Source organism: Branchiostoma floridae, unplaced genomic scaffold (genome assembly GCF_000003815.2).
Source record: "Branchiostoma floridae strain S238N-H82 unplaced genomic scaffold, Bfl_VNyyK Sc7u5tJ_1499, whole genome shotgun sequence".
NCBI lineage: Eukaryota > Metazoa > Chordata > Leptocardii > Amphioxiformes > Branchiostomatidae > Branchiostoma > Branchiostoma floridae.
The window spans coordinates 445,829-461,124 of record NW_023365732.1 but is presented as its reverse complement, the minus strand read 5'-3'; the positions used below and the strand labels follow the sequence as shown (position 1 = coordinate 461,124).

Sequence of the window (15,296 nt, the reverse complement as noted above, 5' to 3'; positions counted from 1 at the left end):
GACCGAAATGTTCCAGCCCGGTTTTGTGGGCTAGAAGATCTCTCAGGGTTGCCTCTTCGGTACGGAACTGGTCCCTGAACCTGAAGGACGGCCCCAGGATGTCCGTCAGGACGGTGTCCCAGCTCACGTCTTCCCTCTCCCCGAGAATGGCCGCTAACAGGGCTGAGGTGAAGGACTTGGAGATGGAGCCGACTCCGAAGAGAGTCCTGTTGTCCACAGCCTGTCCAGTCTGCAGGTCCCTTTGGCCGTACCCCTTGGCGAAAATGGTCTGGCCGTCCTTGACCACGGACACGGTCAGTCCGACTACAGGCCTGGACTCACATGTCATCAGGTTCTGTATGAAAGTGTCGAGATCCTGTAGCCTCTGCTGTAGATCTGGGCTGGTCATGGTAGAGACCTGCCCGACTATCATAAAGCAGACCATATGGAACACATTCACGAGAGCTCCCATCTTACGCTACTACAGACCTATGAGTATAAGTTATCAGCTTGAAACAAACAGTCTGTGTTTGTTGGGTCACGAGTTTATGACTCATTCTGACCTTTGAAGGGTGTGCCTTTGTGGACTTTGTAACAGCTTTGGACTCTCATGTTTCCTTCGGGACGGTGCACATGCTGGTTCGGAGAGCATAACTATAGGCCAGAGTTAAAGCTGCACACACTTACATCTTGGTACACATGTAATAACATACCAGCTTCACTGACTGACATTTTGGGTCTGACGTAAGGTGTCCTCCGGGACCACCATGCGGCCGGCCGTGTCACTCCCCCCGCTGGGGACGTGGAAGTTCATGTGTACCTGCCATACCCAAGGCGTTGGACACTATATACTTTACCTTGCCAAATGATATAACTTCGGAGGCCTACATCTGCGAAAACAGAGTGCCCCCCTCCCCCGCTGATGTCGAAGTTCATGTACTTCAAATATTTGATAGGACGTCTCACTCCTATGCAACTAGGTACAATGCAAATACTGTATATCATTGCAGCTTCCCTAAGTCAGACTCGAATCCGGCCGTAGAAAATTTTCAAAGAGGTGTATTTGCTTGTAATGAACTACCAACTTCGGCTAGAGTGGCCACGACTGACAGCTCTTTCAAGAAACGTCTAAAAACTTACTTACTTCTGAAAACATCACTGATTATACGATATACTACTTGGCACTGATAACGAATATGAGAATTGGTATGATTTTGATTTGTATGATAGACTTGTCTTTACTAAGGATATACATGTATATATTGTATTGTGTGTAAACTCTGTGTATACGTGTACCCAGGGCATTCATGGAAAGCATTGCTTAGTAATTGAGAAAATAAAATAATATGAGAAATAAATCAATCAAGTAAATATGTACCTGGTCATGTCCAAGGCGTTGGGCACCAAATACAATACTAAGTTCTCGGCGTCACCCAGAAAAAAGGTGCACAACTCAAATTTCGGGGCATCATCATCATATAATTTTAGTATTTTATCAATGACCACCAAATTTCAAATCATTGTGGTCATTTGACTACTTTCTAGTCGATGTCCTTTTGAAATTCAGTAGGTAAGTGACGAGAACAATATAAATCTCGCTTAAAGCGGCCCGCGCAACATCCACCCGGCCTCTCCTGTGGGTAGGGGCCAGTTACAGCCCCGTACAACGTAGTAAATAAGGGTGAACTGTGAACAGTGTGGGTGGTGTTACTTATTCCATGAAATATACGAAGACCTTGCCCGCAAAGTAATGCTCACAATGACTTACATTTTGGTAGACATTCATAAAAAGTCTTTTACGGCGGTCGGTTGCTAGGGTATCCTTTCCCGTTGCTAGGCACGTTCGGCAAACTATCGGGTTACAGGAGGCCAATATTTTGCCAACGCTAGAGAATCTCTTTGAAATTAGCGACTTTTATATAGCGTTACTTTGAAAGTTTGCATTTTTAGATTAATGGTCGATTTTCGTGAATTTGGCTCCTAAAGACGATTATTTTCTGGTTTTATGTATATGCGTTTTGTTTTGCTGGCAATTGATAAGATTGGCTCCGAATATCACCGGATATCCCTAATTTCTATATTTTTCTCAATTAGATAAAAATGAAACTTTTAAATTTTTCTTCAAATTTCTGAATTTAAAGAGATATAATGTAAACAGATAAAGTTACTGTTTTAGGTCATTTTTCTACATCATGAGTTTAAAATCTACGTTATTACACTGCACGGCAATATTCACAAGGTATGAAAATGACTTTGTTATGTCATGAGGACGTCTTGAAATATGCACACTTCCCACCGCTGCTTGAGTTGTGCACCATTTTATTCAACATTCCGACGAACCACGGAGCGCGCTAGAGCACGTTCGGTGATTAGCTCGAATCGTTACTGAAGTTTGTTGAAATTCGCCGCGAAGCGCCAAAGATCTGTGACCGAATCGGTCGATTTGGAAATCTAGGACTGATTTACTTCCAGTAGGCGACCCGGCAGTAAGTGAATTTGGTCGCTGCTTACTTTCGAGTTGTAAATTAACGCTAAAAATGTGAAATAAATGAGGCAGATATGTTTAAAATAAGTTAAAAATGTTAATCTGACTGGAGATTTTCAACATTTTATATTTTGGCGCCAAAATCTTACAATATATCCCTTTAAGTTAGGTGACGGTCAACAGATATGTGTAAAAAGTACATTTTCCGCACTCAATTCCCAATAATTTGAAATCAAGGGCAGTATTAAAGAATTCCAAAAAGAAAACAAACAAATATCTCTGGAAAACCGCTGCAGTTATTTTGAGCCGTCATGTGGACTCCTCTTGGTTGCAGTCTTATACGATGTTTGCACGCATGTTATGCCACAGGGGAAATTGATGCCGGTGTCAACAACCCTTGCAAGGCTAGTTCACCAACACTAACAGCTTTGTTAAATGTCAACGGTCACCAACAAAGTGACAGCAGAGATATAACTGTTAAGAATATTGTTTATATACGTGAAACACTATTTTGTTTGTCTGATGCAAGGCACTAGAGGGGAAAGGGTCCGACAGCACTGGTTCATGCGATGACCGCAGATGATCCTAAACAGATCACGGGTTCGGTTCGAATTACGTAAGGTCGAACTTCGTCGAACAAAGTTCGAATTCGACTAGATAAGGGAGGTTTTAGCCCGAATTTGAACACTATGTTTATACTCCACAACAAAATAAAAATCCAGCAAAGAAAAAAAAAGCTGCAGCAATGCCAGCCCTTTGTAATAGCCTCGGCTAGTTGGGCGGCCTTGGCTGACTGGTATTCTAGCCAGACGAATCAACAAATAAACCACAGAACACGGTGTATCAAAAGAAACAACGAGTATTTATTTACAGGAGGCACATGTAGGTTGTATTGTTCATCTTGGCAGACTCAGCTGAAGTGACCGATATCTAATATATTGACAGGAACGATCAAAGAAGTACACTATTAGAAGGCATTTGGTTCCAAGGACTGTGAATGATATATGAATGTGATAAGAATAAGTTAAATGGCAGTCTCAACATACATGATTTGGCAATCAAACTGACCTCAACTCCTCTACCATTTCTCTCATCGTTCTGGATAGAACGTCTAACTCTTTGAATAATCGAAGTTGTCTGGACAATACTCGCTGGCCGTCGACAGACTTTTGTACAACTGTGCAAGCATTACACCCCCTCACGCCGATTGTATACTAGTACCTATCCACAATAATGCCCTCCTTTGATGCTGACGCATTTTGATGGTGTGTTCGTCGTATCATATTATACAAGCAGAGGTTAGGCTCCGGCTGTTTTGACGAATTTTTTAGGCGTTTTTATCAGGCTCTCTTTTTTTTTTACTGTTCTCTTTTCGACGGTGAGATATCAAGAAAACAGTATAAAATATAAAGTCCCATACAAACTACTAAACAACGTTTAAATAACAGCCGGAGACTAACCTCTGCTTGGACAGTAGTCATATCATTCAAATACATCATGACTTGTGATAATCCCTGCATGGCAGATATAGGAAAATATATCAAAGAATGTGTAGAAATCAGAAATTCCTTCAATAATTGTAAAAGCCTCCAATGATTGTAAGAAAACTTATCCCATACTACAACCCCTGTATTAGTTAGATAAACCTTAAGTTAAGCTATAGAACTGTAGTTATGTAGATGCCATACTTTGTACCTTGTACAATTGTTGTGCAATAAAGTTATATATATCATGGTCATATTGCAAGATTTCGAATTCGCGGCAAAGCAAGACGAATGTGTAGAAGCACCATTTACTACAAAATCAACGCGTTTTGGTGAGTTTTACAACAAACAGACCCTGGCCCTTTGGATCGGCAATTTCCGGACCTGACTGGAGCCTCCGAGGAGGTGATTTGTTTTTAGAACAGGTGAAAACCAATGCGCGCGCGGATGTCATCCATAAAATCAAGACAGTGTGGCCTAATAGCAAAGGTCATTTACAGCTGCTATTATCTGAGGCTATAATAACTGTTGCATTTTTTCCATTAGTTGGAGATAGTAAATGACCTTTCTGTAATCACCGAGCTCTCTCCAGGCGACGCACAAATTGGTAAGCGATTTTACAATGTCAGGATGTGCAGTGTTCTTACCATAGATAGTCCTCATCATCTGTAGTGCCTGTTCATAATAGCTGATCGCCTTTCTGTGATCCCCGAGGTCACTCCAGGTGGCACCCAAGTTGTAAAGCGAAGCGGCGATGCCAGGATGTGCAGTGTCCTCACCAAAGATACTCCGATTCATCTCTAGTGCCTGTTCATAATAGCTGATCGCCTTTCTGTGATCACCAAGGTTTCCCCAGGCGCTACCCATGTTGGTAAGTGAGTCGGCGATGTGAGGATGTGCAGTGTTCTTACCATAGATACTCCGCCTCATCTGTAATGCCTGATCAAAATAACTGACCGACTTTCTGTGATCCCCGAGGTTTCCCCAGGCAATACCCAAGTTGTTAAGTGAGTTGGCGATATTAGGATGTGCGGTGCCCTCACCATAGATACTCCGCTTCATTTGTAGGGACTGGTCATAATAGCTGACCGACTTTCTGTGATCCCCGAGGTTTCCCCAGGCAATACCCAAGTTGTGAAGCGAGGCGGCGATGTCAGGATGTGCGGTGTCCTCCCCATAGATACTCAGATTCATCTGTAGGGACTGTTCATAATAGCTGATCGCCTTTCTGTTATCCCCAAGGTTACTCCAGGCGTTACCCAAGTTGTTAAGTGAGGCGGCGATGTCAGGATGTGCGGTGTCCTCCCCATAGATACTCCACTTCATCTGTAGGGACTGTTCATAATAGCTGATCGCCTTTCTGTTATCCCCAAGGTCACCCCAGGCGTTACCCAAGTTGTTAAGTGAGGCGGCGATGTTAGGATGTGCATTATCCTCACCATAGATACCCCTCATCATCTCTAATGCCTGTTCATAATAGCTGATCGCCTTTCTGTGATCCCCGAGGTTTGTCCAGGCTCCACCCAAATTGTTAAGTGAATCGGCGATGTCAGGATGTGCAGTGTCCTCACCATAGATACTCAGCTTCATCCGCAGTGCCTGTTCATAATAGCTGATCGCCTTTCTGTTATCCCCAAGGTTACTCAAGGCTCCACCCAAGTTGTTAAGTGAATCGGCGATGTTAGGATGTGCGGTGTCCTCACCATAGATACTCCACTTCATCTGTAGTGATTGTTCATAATAGCTGATCGCCTTTCTGTTATCCCCAAGGTCACCCCAGGCGTTACCCAAGTTGTTAAGTGAGGCGGCGATGTTAGGATGTGCATTATCCTCACCATAGATACCCCTCATCATCTCTAATGCCTGTTCATAATAGCTGATCGCCTTTCTGTGATCCCCGAGGTTTGTCCAGGCTCCACCCAAATTGTTAAGTGAATCGGCGATGTCAGGATGTGCAGTGTCCTCACCATAGATACTCAGCTTCATCCGCAGTGCCTGTTCATAATAGCTGATCGCCTTTCTGTTATTCCCAAGGTTACTCAAGGCTCCACCCAAGTTGTTAAGTGAATCGGCGATGTCAGGATGTGCGGTGTCCTCACCATAGATACTCAGCTTCATCTGTAGGGACTGTTCATAATAGCTGATCGCCTTTCTGTGATCCCCGAGGTTTCTCCAGGCACTACCTAAGTTGGTAAGTGAGCCGGCTATGTTAGGATGTTCAGTGTCCTCACCATAGATACCCCTCATCATCTCTAATGCCTGTTCATAATAGCTGATCGCCTTTCTGTTATCCCCAAGGTTACTCCAGGTGGCACCCATGTTGTTAAGTGAATCGGCGATGTTAGGATGTGCGGTGTCCTCACCATAGATACTCCGCTTTATCTGTAGTGATTGTTCATAATAGCTGATCGCCTTTCTGTGATCCCCGAGGTTTCTCCAGGCACTACCTAAGTTGGTAAGTGAGCCGGCTATGTTAGGATGTTCAGTGTCCTCACCATAGATACCCCTCATCATCTCTAATGCCTGTTCATAATAGCTGATCGCCTTTCTGTTATCCCCAAGGTTACTCCAGGTGGCACCCATGTTGTTAAGTGAATCGGCGATGTTAGGATGTGCGGTGTCCTCACCATAGATACTCAGCTTCATCTGTAGTGATTGTTCATAATAGCTGATCGCCTTTCTGTTATCCCCAAGGTTACTCCAGGTGGCACCCATGTTGTTAAGTGAATCGGCGATGTCAGGATGTGCGGTGTCCTCACCATAGATACTCCGCTTTATCTGTAGTGATTGTTCATAATAGCTGATCGCCTTTCTGTTATCCCCAAGGTTACTCCAGGCTTCACCCAAGTTGTTAAGTGAGGCGGCGATGTCAGGATGTGCGGTGTCCTCACCATAGATACTCCGCCTCATCTGTTGTGATTGTTCATAATAGCTGATCGCCTTTCTGCTATCCCCAAGGTTACTCCAGGTGGCGCCCAAGTTGTTAAGTGAGGCGGCGATGTCAGGATGTGCATTGTCCTCCCCATAAATACTGCGCCTCATCTGTAGTGACTGTTCATAATAGCGTACAGCCTTTTTATGATCACCAAGGGTCATTAAAGCAAAAGCCAAGTCGTCAAGTGAGGCTGCAACATCCCTGTGTGCAGTGTTTTCACCATATTTCGATAAATAATTGTGTAGCGTTTGTTCTGAGCATTTCTTTAGATTTTCAAAGTCACACAGACTTTTATACACCTCTGCTTTCAGCTCTGAAGAATTGTCAAAGAAGATTGGTGGTTCTTTTAGGGAATGAGTGTCGGTCAACTGTGATATAAAGTGCTTCAGGGGTCTTTCTGTATAGTAATATCTCATGAGTTGTTTTGGACTTGAGATGTAAAACACTTTCTGTAATTTCTCTTCAATGCCGGTATTGGTCGACATTGACCATAAGACTGACATGTTTTCTACCTGACCACGATTGGTCATATATGTCCGCAGCCTCAGTTCTGCTGATATACTGACCAGCACCATCAGGTGATGTGAGTTCTCACTATCGATGACTCCACTGTTTCTTAGCTCCTGGATAGTTTCCCAGATTGTGGTCGGTTGTATGTTATGAAGTAGTGCCAAAAAGGACACTGCAAGGCTTGAAAACCGATAGATTTCTGTCTTAACATTTCGCAGTTCGGCTGTGAGAGCCTGAGTTTCAAAAGTCGATACATTTTCACCCAGTAAATTGATTGCCATTACCAGCGGACCTCTCCCATTATTGTTTTGAAGTTGCTGAGCCCATAACGACCTATACTCATCTACCAAGCCCTGGTCTCCTGTGATAAAAGACACATTTCCCAGTATACTAGCAAGATGGTAGCCTTTCTTTAAATGGAGAGTAAGGTCTTCTTTCAGAACGTTGGTCATATTGCTTGGTGTGCGGATGAGTTCGCTTGTTCCTGTACTGTTTCTACCCCTGCCCAAGGGAGTCTTGCATGCATGTGGCATGGCTCCATCGAACGCAAATCCGCGCGGTGTTACTGAGTCATAGAACCAGTTGTCCAGTGGGTCGTCTGAGTAGAAATCATTAAGAGACTTAATCGCCATGGCAGGGAGGATGGTCTCACCTAAATTTATCACCTTCAGATGCAGATAATGTGTGAGGTTACGGAAATAACTAACATTTTCCTCAGTTTCCTTATCTACCAAAAGGGCGAATTCCAGATCAGAGTAGGGTGTTACCAATCCTGTGGCTTGTGAACCCAAACCTATCATGGCGTACTTACAGGGAGGGGGGCGCATTACCCCCATGCATTCATCTACAAGGCCAGCTATGAACACTTTACGCTGATGAACCAGTGTCTGACACAATGTTTTGATTGCTTCCACCCTCTTCATCTCGACATCTTTTATCTTTGGGTCCTCGTCATCAAGGCTATAAGGATCTACTTCTTGTTCAATTCTTGTGACCTCTTCTTGTACATAGCCCCTATCCGCCTTCAGCATCAATTTGTGTTTCTCTGTATCATCACTGTCTACCTTCTGTTCGATCTTTAGGACTTCCTTAACAAATGCATGAGTTATTTCCTTGATTGCTTCCTCAATATCTTCTCTACTCGATCTTACCAGAGCTGCATTACAGAGTGCTGCAGCCTTGGTGAAGTCGCCTCCGTCCTTTGACTGGATTCCTCTTTTGAGATAGACTCTGCCTAACATGTACAGGGTCTCTACCTCTTCCATGTGTTGACCTGTAAGTTACACATCATCATTTGTATATTTTACTTCTTCGTAGTGATTTTATATCTGCTGTGTGCATTGTTAAGTAACTCTACTTCAGGCCTTCTAGACTCACTAGAATGGCTCCCAGTAGCTGAGCTGCACAAAAAGGACAAAGCTACTCTCGTCTACAAGGCCCTGAACGGTTTGACCCCTCCTTACATCACTGCAATGTTCACACAGCTATCACATGTTCACACACACAATACCCGCCTCAGGGCACAAGGTGGTCTTCAGTTGCCCAAGACTAAACTGGAATACAGAAGACGAGCCTTTTCATCCTCTGGGGCGGCACTGTGGAACTCACTGCCACAACATATCAAAGCAGCCAGAACGCTGGCGATTTTCAAAAACCTTTATGCACGTAACATTGATATGCAAATTCAATCCTTATTTTGAATTTGGCTTCTTTCTGTTATGTTTCCTGTGTACCTACTGACTGCAAAATACACCCGATATTATTATTATTATTATCATTATTATCTCACGTTAAGGTTAAACTTTTGATTCACTCATTTGGCAGTATGGTTTTATGTTACCTAAGTTAAATCTGGTTTTGTACAATCTTTATGTTTATGTTACTTAAGTAATTTGGTCTCAAAGAACTTTTTTTATGATTATGTTATTGAAGTTAATTTGGTTTCGTTGAACTATGTATGATTTATGTTCGGGTTCTCCCCCTAGGGGGCTTTGAAAAACGCCATCAGGCGACATGCTTATATACCCTGGTTAAATAAAGAATAAACAAACAGACAAAGACTTAAATTAACAACTTTGTTGTTAAAACCCCACGATGGCCGTAGTTATCAGTGTATCTATCCGTAGTTCACAGATCTGCGGTGAACATAGTTCGGTGTGTCGAAAAGAATCATTTAGGATCACGGACTATTTACAAGCATTTACTTTAAAATTCTTTGAACCAAAGACTCACCTTTGACATGAACAGACTTGAGCGCAGCTGCAAAACTTTGTTCTGCCTTGTCCAGGTCTCCAGTCTGCAGGGCCCTGCAGCCATCCTGTAGATGTTCTTCGTATACACTGTAAATATGTCGTCATAAGATAAAACTATTACGAAATCTATCATTCGAATCGTATTTAACTTTTAGAAAAGCGCATCTTGGATACAAGTGAAGTTTTAGTAACCATGGATGTCAAATGTAATAACACAAATTTTTGAATTATTCAAATGCATGGATTCCCCGTCATCTACCATTTGGGTATTTTAGTACTTTTATCTATTGTACAAATGAAGTATCTATTGACACATATTATATCTATCTATGTTTCCCTCTTTCTTAGCTACATCGGTCACATGTTTGAAATTCCTATGACCCCCAAAAAATCACTTTCAAAATTTCAAATACCACACGGTTCCTCAAAAACTGCTAGGGGGCCCAAAGATATACCAGTTATTCATAAACACAAGAGGCATCTACCATGAAGGGGCATCTCCAGAGAACGGAATAAAGAACTGGAATTTTCGCTGCAGTACAGCAAGCCACCGGGAGGTCCGCAATCAACATACACTTTGTTTTTGCCCACACTTACCCAAAAACAGAATATCATAAAGCTTCTTTGGTTGTGTGCGTATATTTTCATTAGGTTAGGCTCATCTCTTCAGTTTTTGAACGAATTAAAATACAGAGAATTTACAATTGCGAAAACAAAACAAAGAACTTGGTTGCACTAACATGTCATCGTTGACTCCTGTCGAGGTTTCAACTTTTTGTACTTCCGGGGTACTGAAAAGGAATAACAAAATGTCTGTTTTATCATTCTACAATACACAGAGATTTGTATACCTTATAGGGTAGTCCAAATCAATGATAAAGAGCCAGCATCCCCTATACTATTCCCTGTACCTACCTGTGTGGACGGCGCATTCGGTCATTAGTGTTGTCACTTGAGGTTGCATTTGAGAAGGGAGAGATGTGGTCCTTTCGTTTGTGCACGTCTTGTTGTCGTTGTGTCCGAGTTGACTTCTACAAAACAAATGGAGACCCATGAATGATTAACAGGTGGGCAATCGTGCGTGTTATCTAACGCATGATTAAACCTTTGATGAAAGGTCAAATGTAATACCTTTGATGAAAGGTCAAATGTAACATGAATTTGCTCACGTCATTGGAGGAAGGCCAACCTAACAAAAAGTGTATGTTGTAAATATGGTGACTGGTTGTTTATTGGGGCATCATTGACTACATGGGCCAAATATAATAGAGCACATGTCATCATTAAGCTGTCATCATCCTCTACGCACAGACCAAACATTGTGAAAATATATTCACGACTTCTAAAACTATCCTTTCCTCAAAGATACAGAACACACTCACCCATATCATAGCAGAAGTAAACAAACGAGAGTTCGGAGAGCTCATACCTCCATGAAATATTCTGATTATACAAATGACTTTTGTATCTGCATAATTTATGCTTCCTGTTACCGCCATAAAGGCCTGTCACTGCCACTAGCCGCAGCTAGGTACTCATTTACACCTGAGTTAAGTGAGGAAAGTCGTGTAAAGTGCCTTTCCCAAGGGCACAAGATCGGTGACACGATAGCCTGATTCGAACTCAGGACCTCTTGGGCCTGAGACCAACGCGATGCCGATTGCGCCACGCAGTCCCACTTCTCAGGCAGACATTCTACTCCTGTGGCAGTGAAGGACACTTTGCCAAGAATTGCGCGGAGTACAAAAAGCGCAAGGTATAGTTCTTTTGTCTTGTTTCATTATTAGATGGCGGCGAGATAATTTTTGAACAGGGTTCTGAGAACCCACGAGTGCATGACAGGCTACGTTAGCGACTGGCGAGCCATTGAAAGTCCCCCATTTGTCCTAGGGGCATGTTCGGGCATGACGCACCCGCCATAACACACGAGTCAGCAGATCAGGGGTAGGAGGAAGCCCTTGCATCCTTGGTCGGATGTCTTCCTAGGAGACGGAAACTCCAAATAACAAACCTGCATCTGCTGGGGCCGTTTTACACGTTGCATACAGTTGCCTCTGTATGACTTAGTGCGACAGTAGACGAGAGGGTGGAGAAGGAAGTCCACACCCCTCCTTCACCTTAAAAACCTAAGTGCAGGCCAGGCAGACGGGTCGCCTTAAACCCACCCTGTCTGCCTACCATTGTCTTCCGAGACAGACGGATGCAAACAGCCATCACATTTATGCTTGCTTGTGTACACCTTTAACTAACTAACACAGGTCACAATGTTGACAATCGAATCATTTACTACATGTAATGAGAAGAATTAGAACACTTTCACATTAATTATGCAAACTGGGGGCTTTTGGATATCTTCCACCTGTCACAAACTACATATGTTACATGTATTTGAGTCCAATATTAAAAAACACTAGATATCGATTTTCCTCATTTAGTATGCAAATTAAGTCCAATTTTGCATAATTTGTACTTCATTATGTACATCTGTACCACATATACCTGCATGCTAAATATCATGGAAATCCATTGTTCCTATGTTCCGTTATGCTCCTTTGAAGATTTTGACAAAAACGCCCCTGCAGTTCCAGAGCATTTAGGGGCTGTGCCAAGGTCACATACCAGGGGCCCAAAATTGACCTTTACCTTTGTCTTTCCAACCCCTACCCGCATACTAAATATTGTTGTAGTCCATCAAGTGGTTCTAATGTTATGCTGACCAAACATATCCGGATATCCGGAAACACACACACATACAAACACACAAGCCAAAAACTATACATCCATTTTTCATAGAGGTAACAAGATGCATAGATTGTCTTTATCGCTAACACTCACCTTTATGCTTTTTGTGGTGATGTCCTGTCTGATTTTTGCTGTGTACAGCAAGCGGTGGACAATGGCAACTGTTCCCTGAACGTTGTTACACCGCGCCAGTGCCGTGTTGTACAGGGCAGTAGCTCTGGTCAAGTTTCTAGTGTCTCTAGTTTCTGTTCCTCTTTTCAGGTACACGTCACCGAGGCTTTTGATCGCTTCTGTTTCTAACATGTTGTTCTCGTTTACTATTCCCTCTACTATTAATTGTGCGTATCCAACCAGCATGGAGTCTGTGTTACCACCGGCAGCCCGTTTCTTGTCGAGGTTTTGAAACTTCAGAGCCACCTTTGCAGGTGTAGTCGTCTCCTTGTCTTCAGTTTGTGGTTCCTGACCCTGTGACCCCTTTGACGTCACCCCTTGTAAAAGTCTCTCCGCGTATTCGTATCGGTGTTCTATACCATCCCCCTGATCCCGATGGCCACACCGGACCATAGCAGCCACGTAAAGCGCCAAGGCCATGTTGAACCTCCCTACATCCTTCTCGCGTCTTCCCTTCTCCAAGTTCACGTCACCCAGACTTTTGAGTAGCTCCACTTCCGCCAGCCTGTCCTTGTCAGCCACGGCGTCCACCAGGGCACGGAGGTAGCCTGTCTCCGCACGGGCTAGTCCGTACCGCCTGCCCTTCGCGTCCGCCTCACTGAGTTTCTCACAGACCCTCAACATGGCGGAATTCGTACTGGAAGTTCTACTTATATCCACAGGTACCGATGTCCTTGTTAGCTCTATATGCCTGACTTGAATACAAACACATAATGCTCGTGTCAACATTACGTCATTGTCAGTTCAAAGGTTAAAGGTGAAATGCACTATTAGAAAGCTAAACCATATCAGGTATCGTGTCTACCTGCATAAATGTACTTAGTGCTTAGGCCAGGCCAAAAAATCACCCGTTGTTGCAAGTCTAGTCCTGAAAGAATCATATTTGCTCCCCCAAAACAAACATAGTTTTCGCCTACCCTGACAATAGATCACCGTCATGGACATCGTCTTGCTTTGTCCAGCAATGTCTGAGCTCAAAAGAACTGTTCGCTTCCTGTTCACGCCGCAACGAGTTTATCATTCTAAGTCAGTGATTTAGTCACGCTAACCTGTTTGTTTAAATAAAGTCTGGTATTCTGACGTCTTCAGTTTCTGTCATTTACATACAGTAAAGCGAGAAGGTATTAGCTGCATCGGGCGAGGGTGGGGGTTGTGTGAGTGGAGTTACAAACCTGCCATGGGATTCCCCTGTTGTGAAAATACAGAAAATGACGTGGCAGTTTCAGAATGAAGTCAGATATACACTGAGATTACAGGCAGTATTACATGCATTTGTTTGACCAATTACTGCATTTGGCAGCAGCTGCGCCTTACCCATGTCAGCCTTTTTTCGGAAAAGATAGTCTTTGACTGAGATAGTACCCCGGGAAAATACATTTTTTGGGGCCCCCCCCCCCCCCCCCCGTCCCCATAGATTACCTGTGCCATCCAAGACATTCGAATTTCGATATTTCGGTAGTAACTTCAGGTCACTGAATCCAGTTTAAATTTTGATACAATTAACTGTACAAGTGTCTGTATTTCATTTATTTTACATCTGCATATCTAGAATACTTATCTTATTTTGTCCATAATCATTACTCACTGTTATATTGAATACAGGAATAAAAGACTTATTGGATGTGATAGTATGTTTTGTCTCTTCAAGTATTCTTACATGCCAAAATTTGGATTTTGCTCAACTTCTGTAGTAGTAGTGTGTATTTGTGTCTGATATTGTGTGTGAATCTAAATACTTTTCAGTACCAAGGACAGGTCACATTTTGAGCGATTAAGCCTTCATTTGAACGTAAGAATCCCTCAAGCAGTATACGCACGTTTATGCATATATTCACCTAGAAATTCATACTAAAGCTAGAATCATCCGCTGTCAAAGAAGCCTCATTCCATTCTTCAAGTCATGGCTCAAAAGCGTCTCATAGCAATGTTTATTACAACTGCAACAGTTCGAGGTCACCTACAGGCGTCGGTTTGGTGCAAAGAGTCCTGTGGTCAGACAATGGGAGTCCATCTGTGTTCGGTTAAGTATAGGTGTGTTACTAAATCACTGAGCGCGCACAAGTGATTCGTCTTCCGCAGAACTGTTGTAGTTCTAGTGAGGCCTTTGTTCCAACAACACTGAGATGCTATTGGGGAATGTTTCACTTATATGACCAAAGGTTTCTTTTAGTTTTTGTGTTTCTTACTTTCATCAGCCCAGTTATTCAAACAAAAGCAGGTGAGCTGTTCATAGTTATCAACACTTTTATTCACGCATACACAAACACTCTCTCAAGTATGAACTCATTCATTTGCATTGGTTTGGGCTGAAAGGTACTTTAGATAATAATCTACATGGTGAGATGCATTAGATTGTACTCCGTGGCCAATTAACAGAAATAAACAGTGTTTTCAATATTTCTGTTAAACCATCTCATTTTGACCTAGTATATCTAAGGACACATCTGTTTCTCACATGAGCAATGAGCCTTGTGAGTCTGATTACATCATTGAGTGGACCACTCCATTTTCATCAGCGGGTGGGGACATGTATATCGTATATAAACAGAAACATTATTGATCATTAACTGCACAAGAATGACGTTTTATCCACAAGATGGCCATCCGGTGTGTTTTGTATAGGAGTTCTGTGAGTAGTTTTGTAGGTGTTTACTCATTCAGGCTACTGAATGAACACAAGACGTGTCAGCTACAGTGTCAGTAGATGAAAATAGAGGAGAATTTGACCAAATAATTTC

At 42.9% G+C, this 15,296-nt stretch overlaps 1 protein-coding gene across 1 annotated transcript; it reads right to left on the bottom strand.

Annotated features, from left to right (window-relative positions):
* Positions 1–63: 63 nt before the first annotated feature.
* LOC118407922 lies at positions 64–13,201 on the bottom strand (the record flags this gene model as incomplete). Its single annotated transcript, XM_035808496.1, has 7 exons — positions 12,481–13,201; positions 10,561–10,676; positions 10,386–10,436; positions 9,626–9,732; positions 7,183–8,666; positions 706–799; positions 64–405 (listed from the first exon to the last, which is right to left on the bottom strand). Coding segments are annotated over exons 1-7 (2,896 nt in total), but the record flags the coding sequence as incomplete, so codon positions are not given.
* Between the last annotated feature and the right edge of the window lie 2,095 nt (positions 13,202–15,296).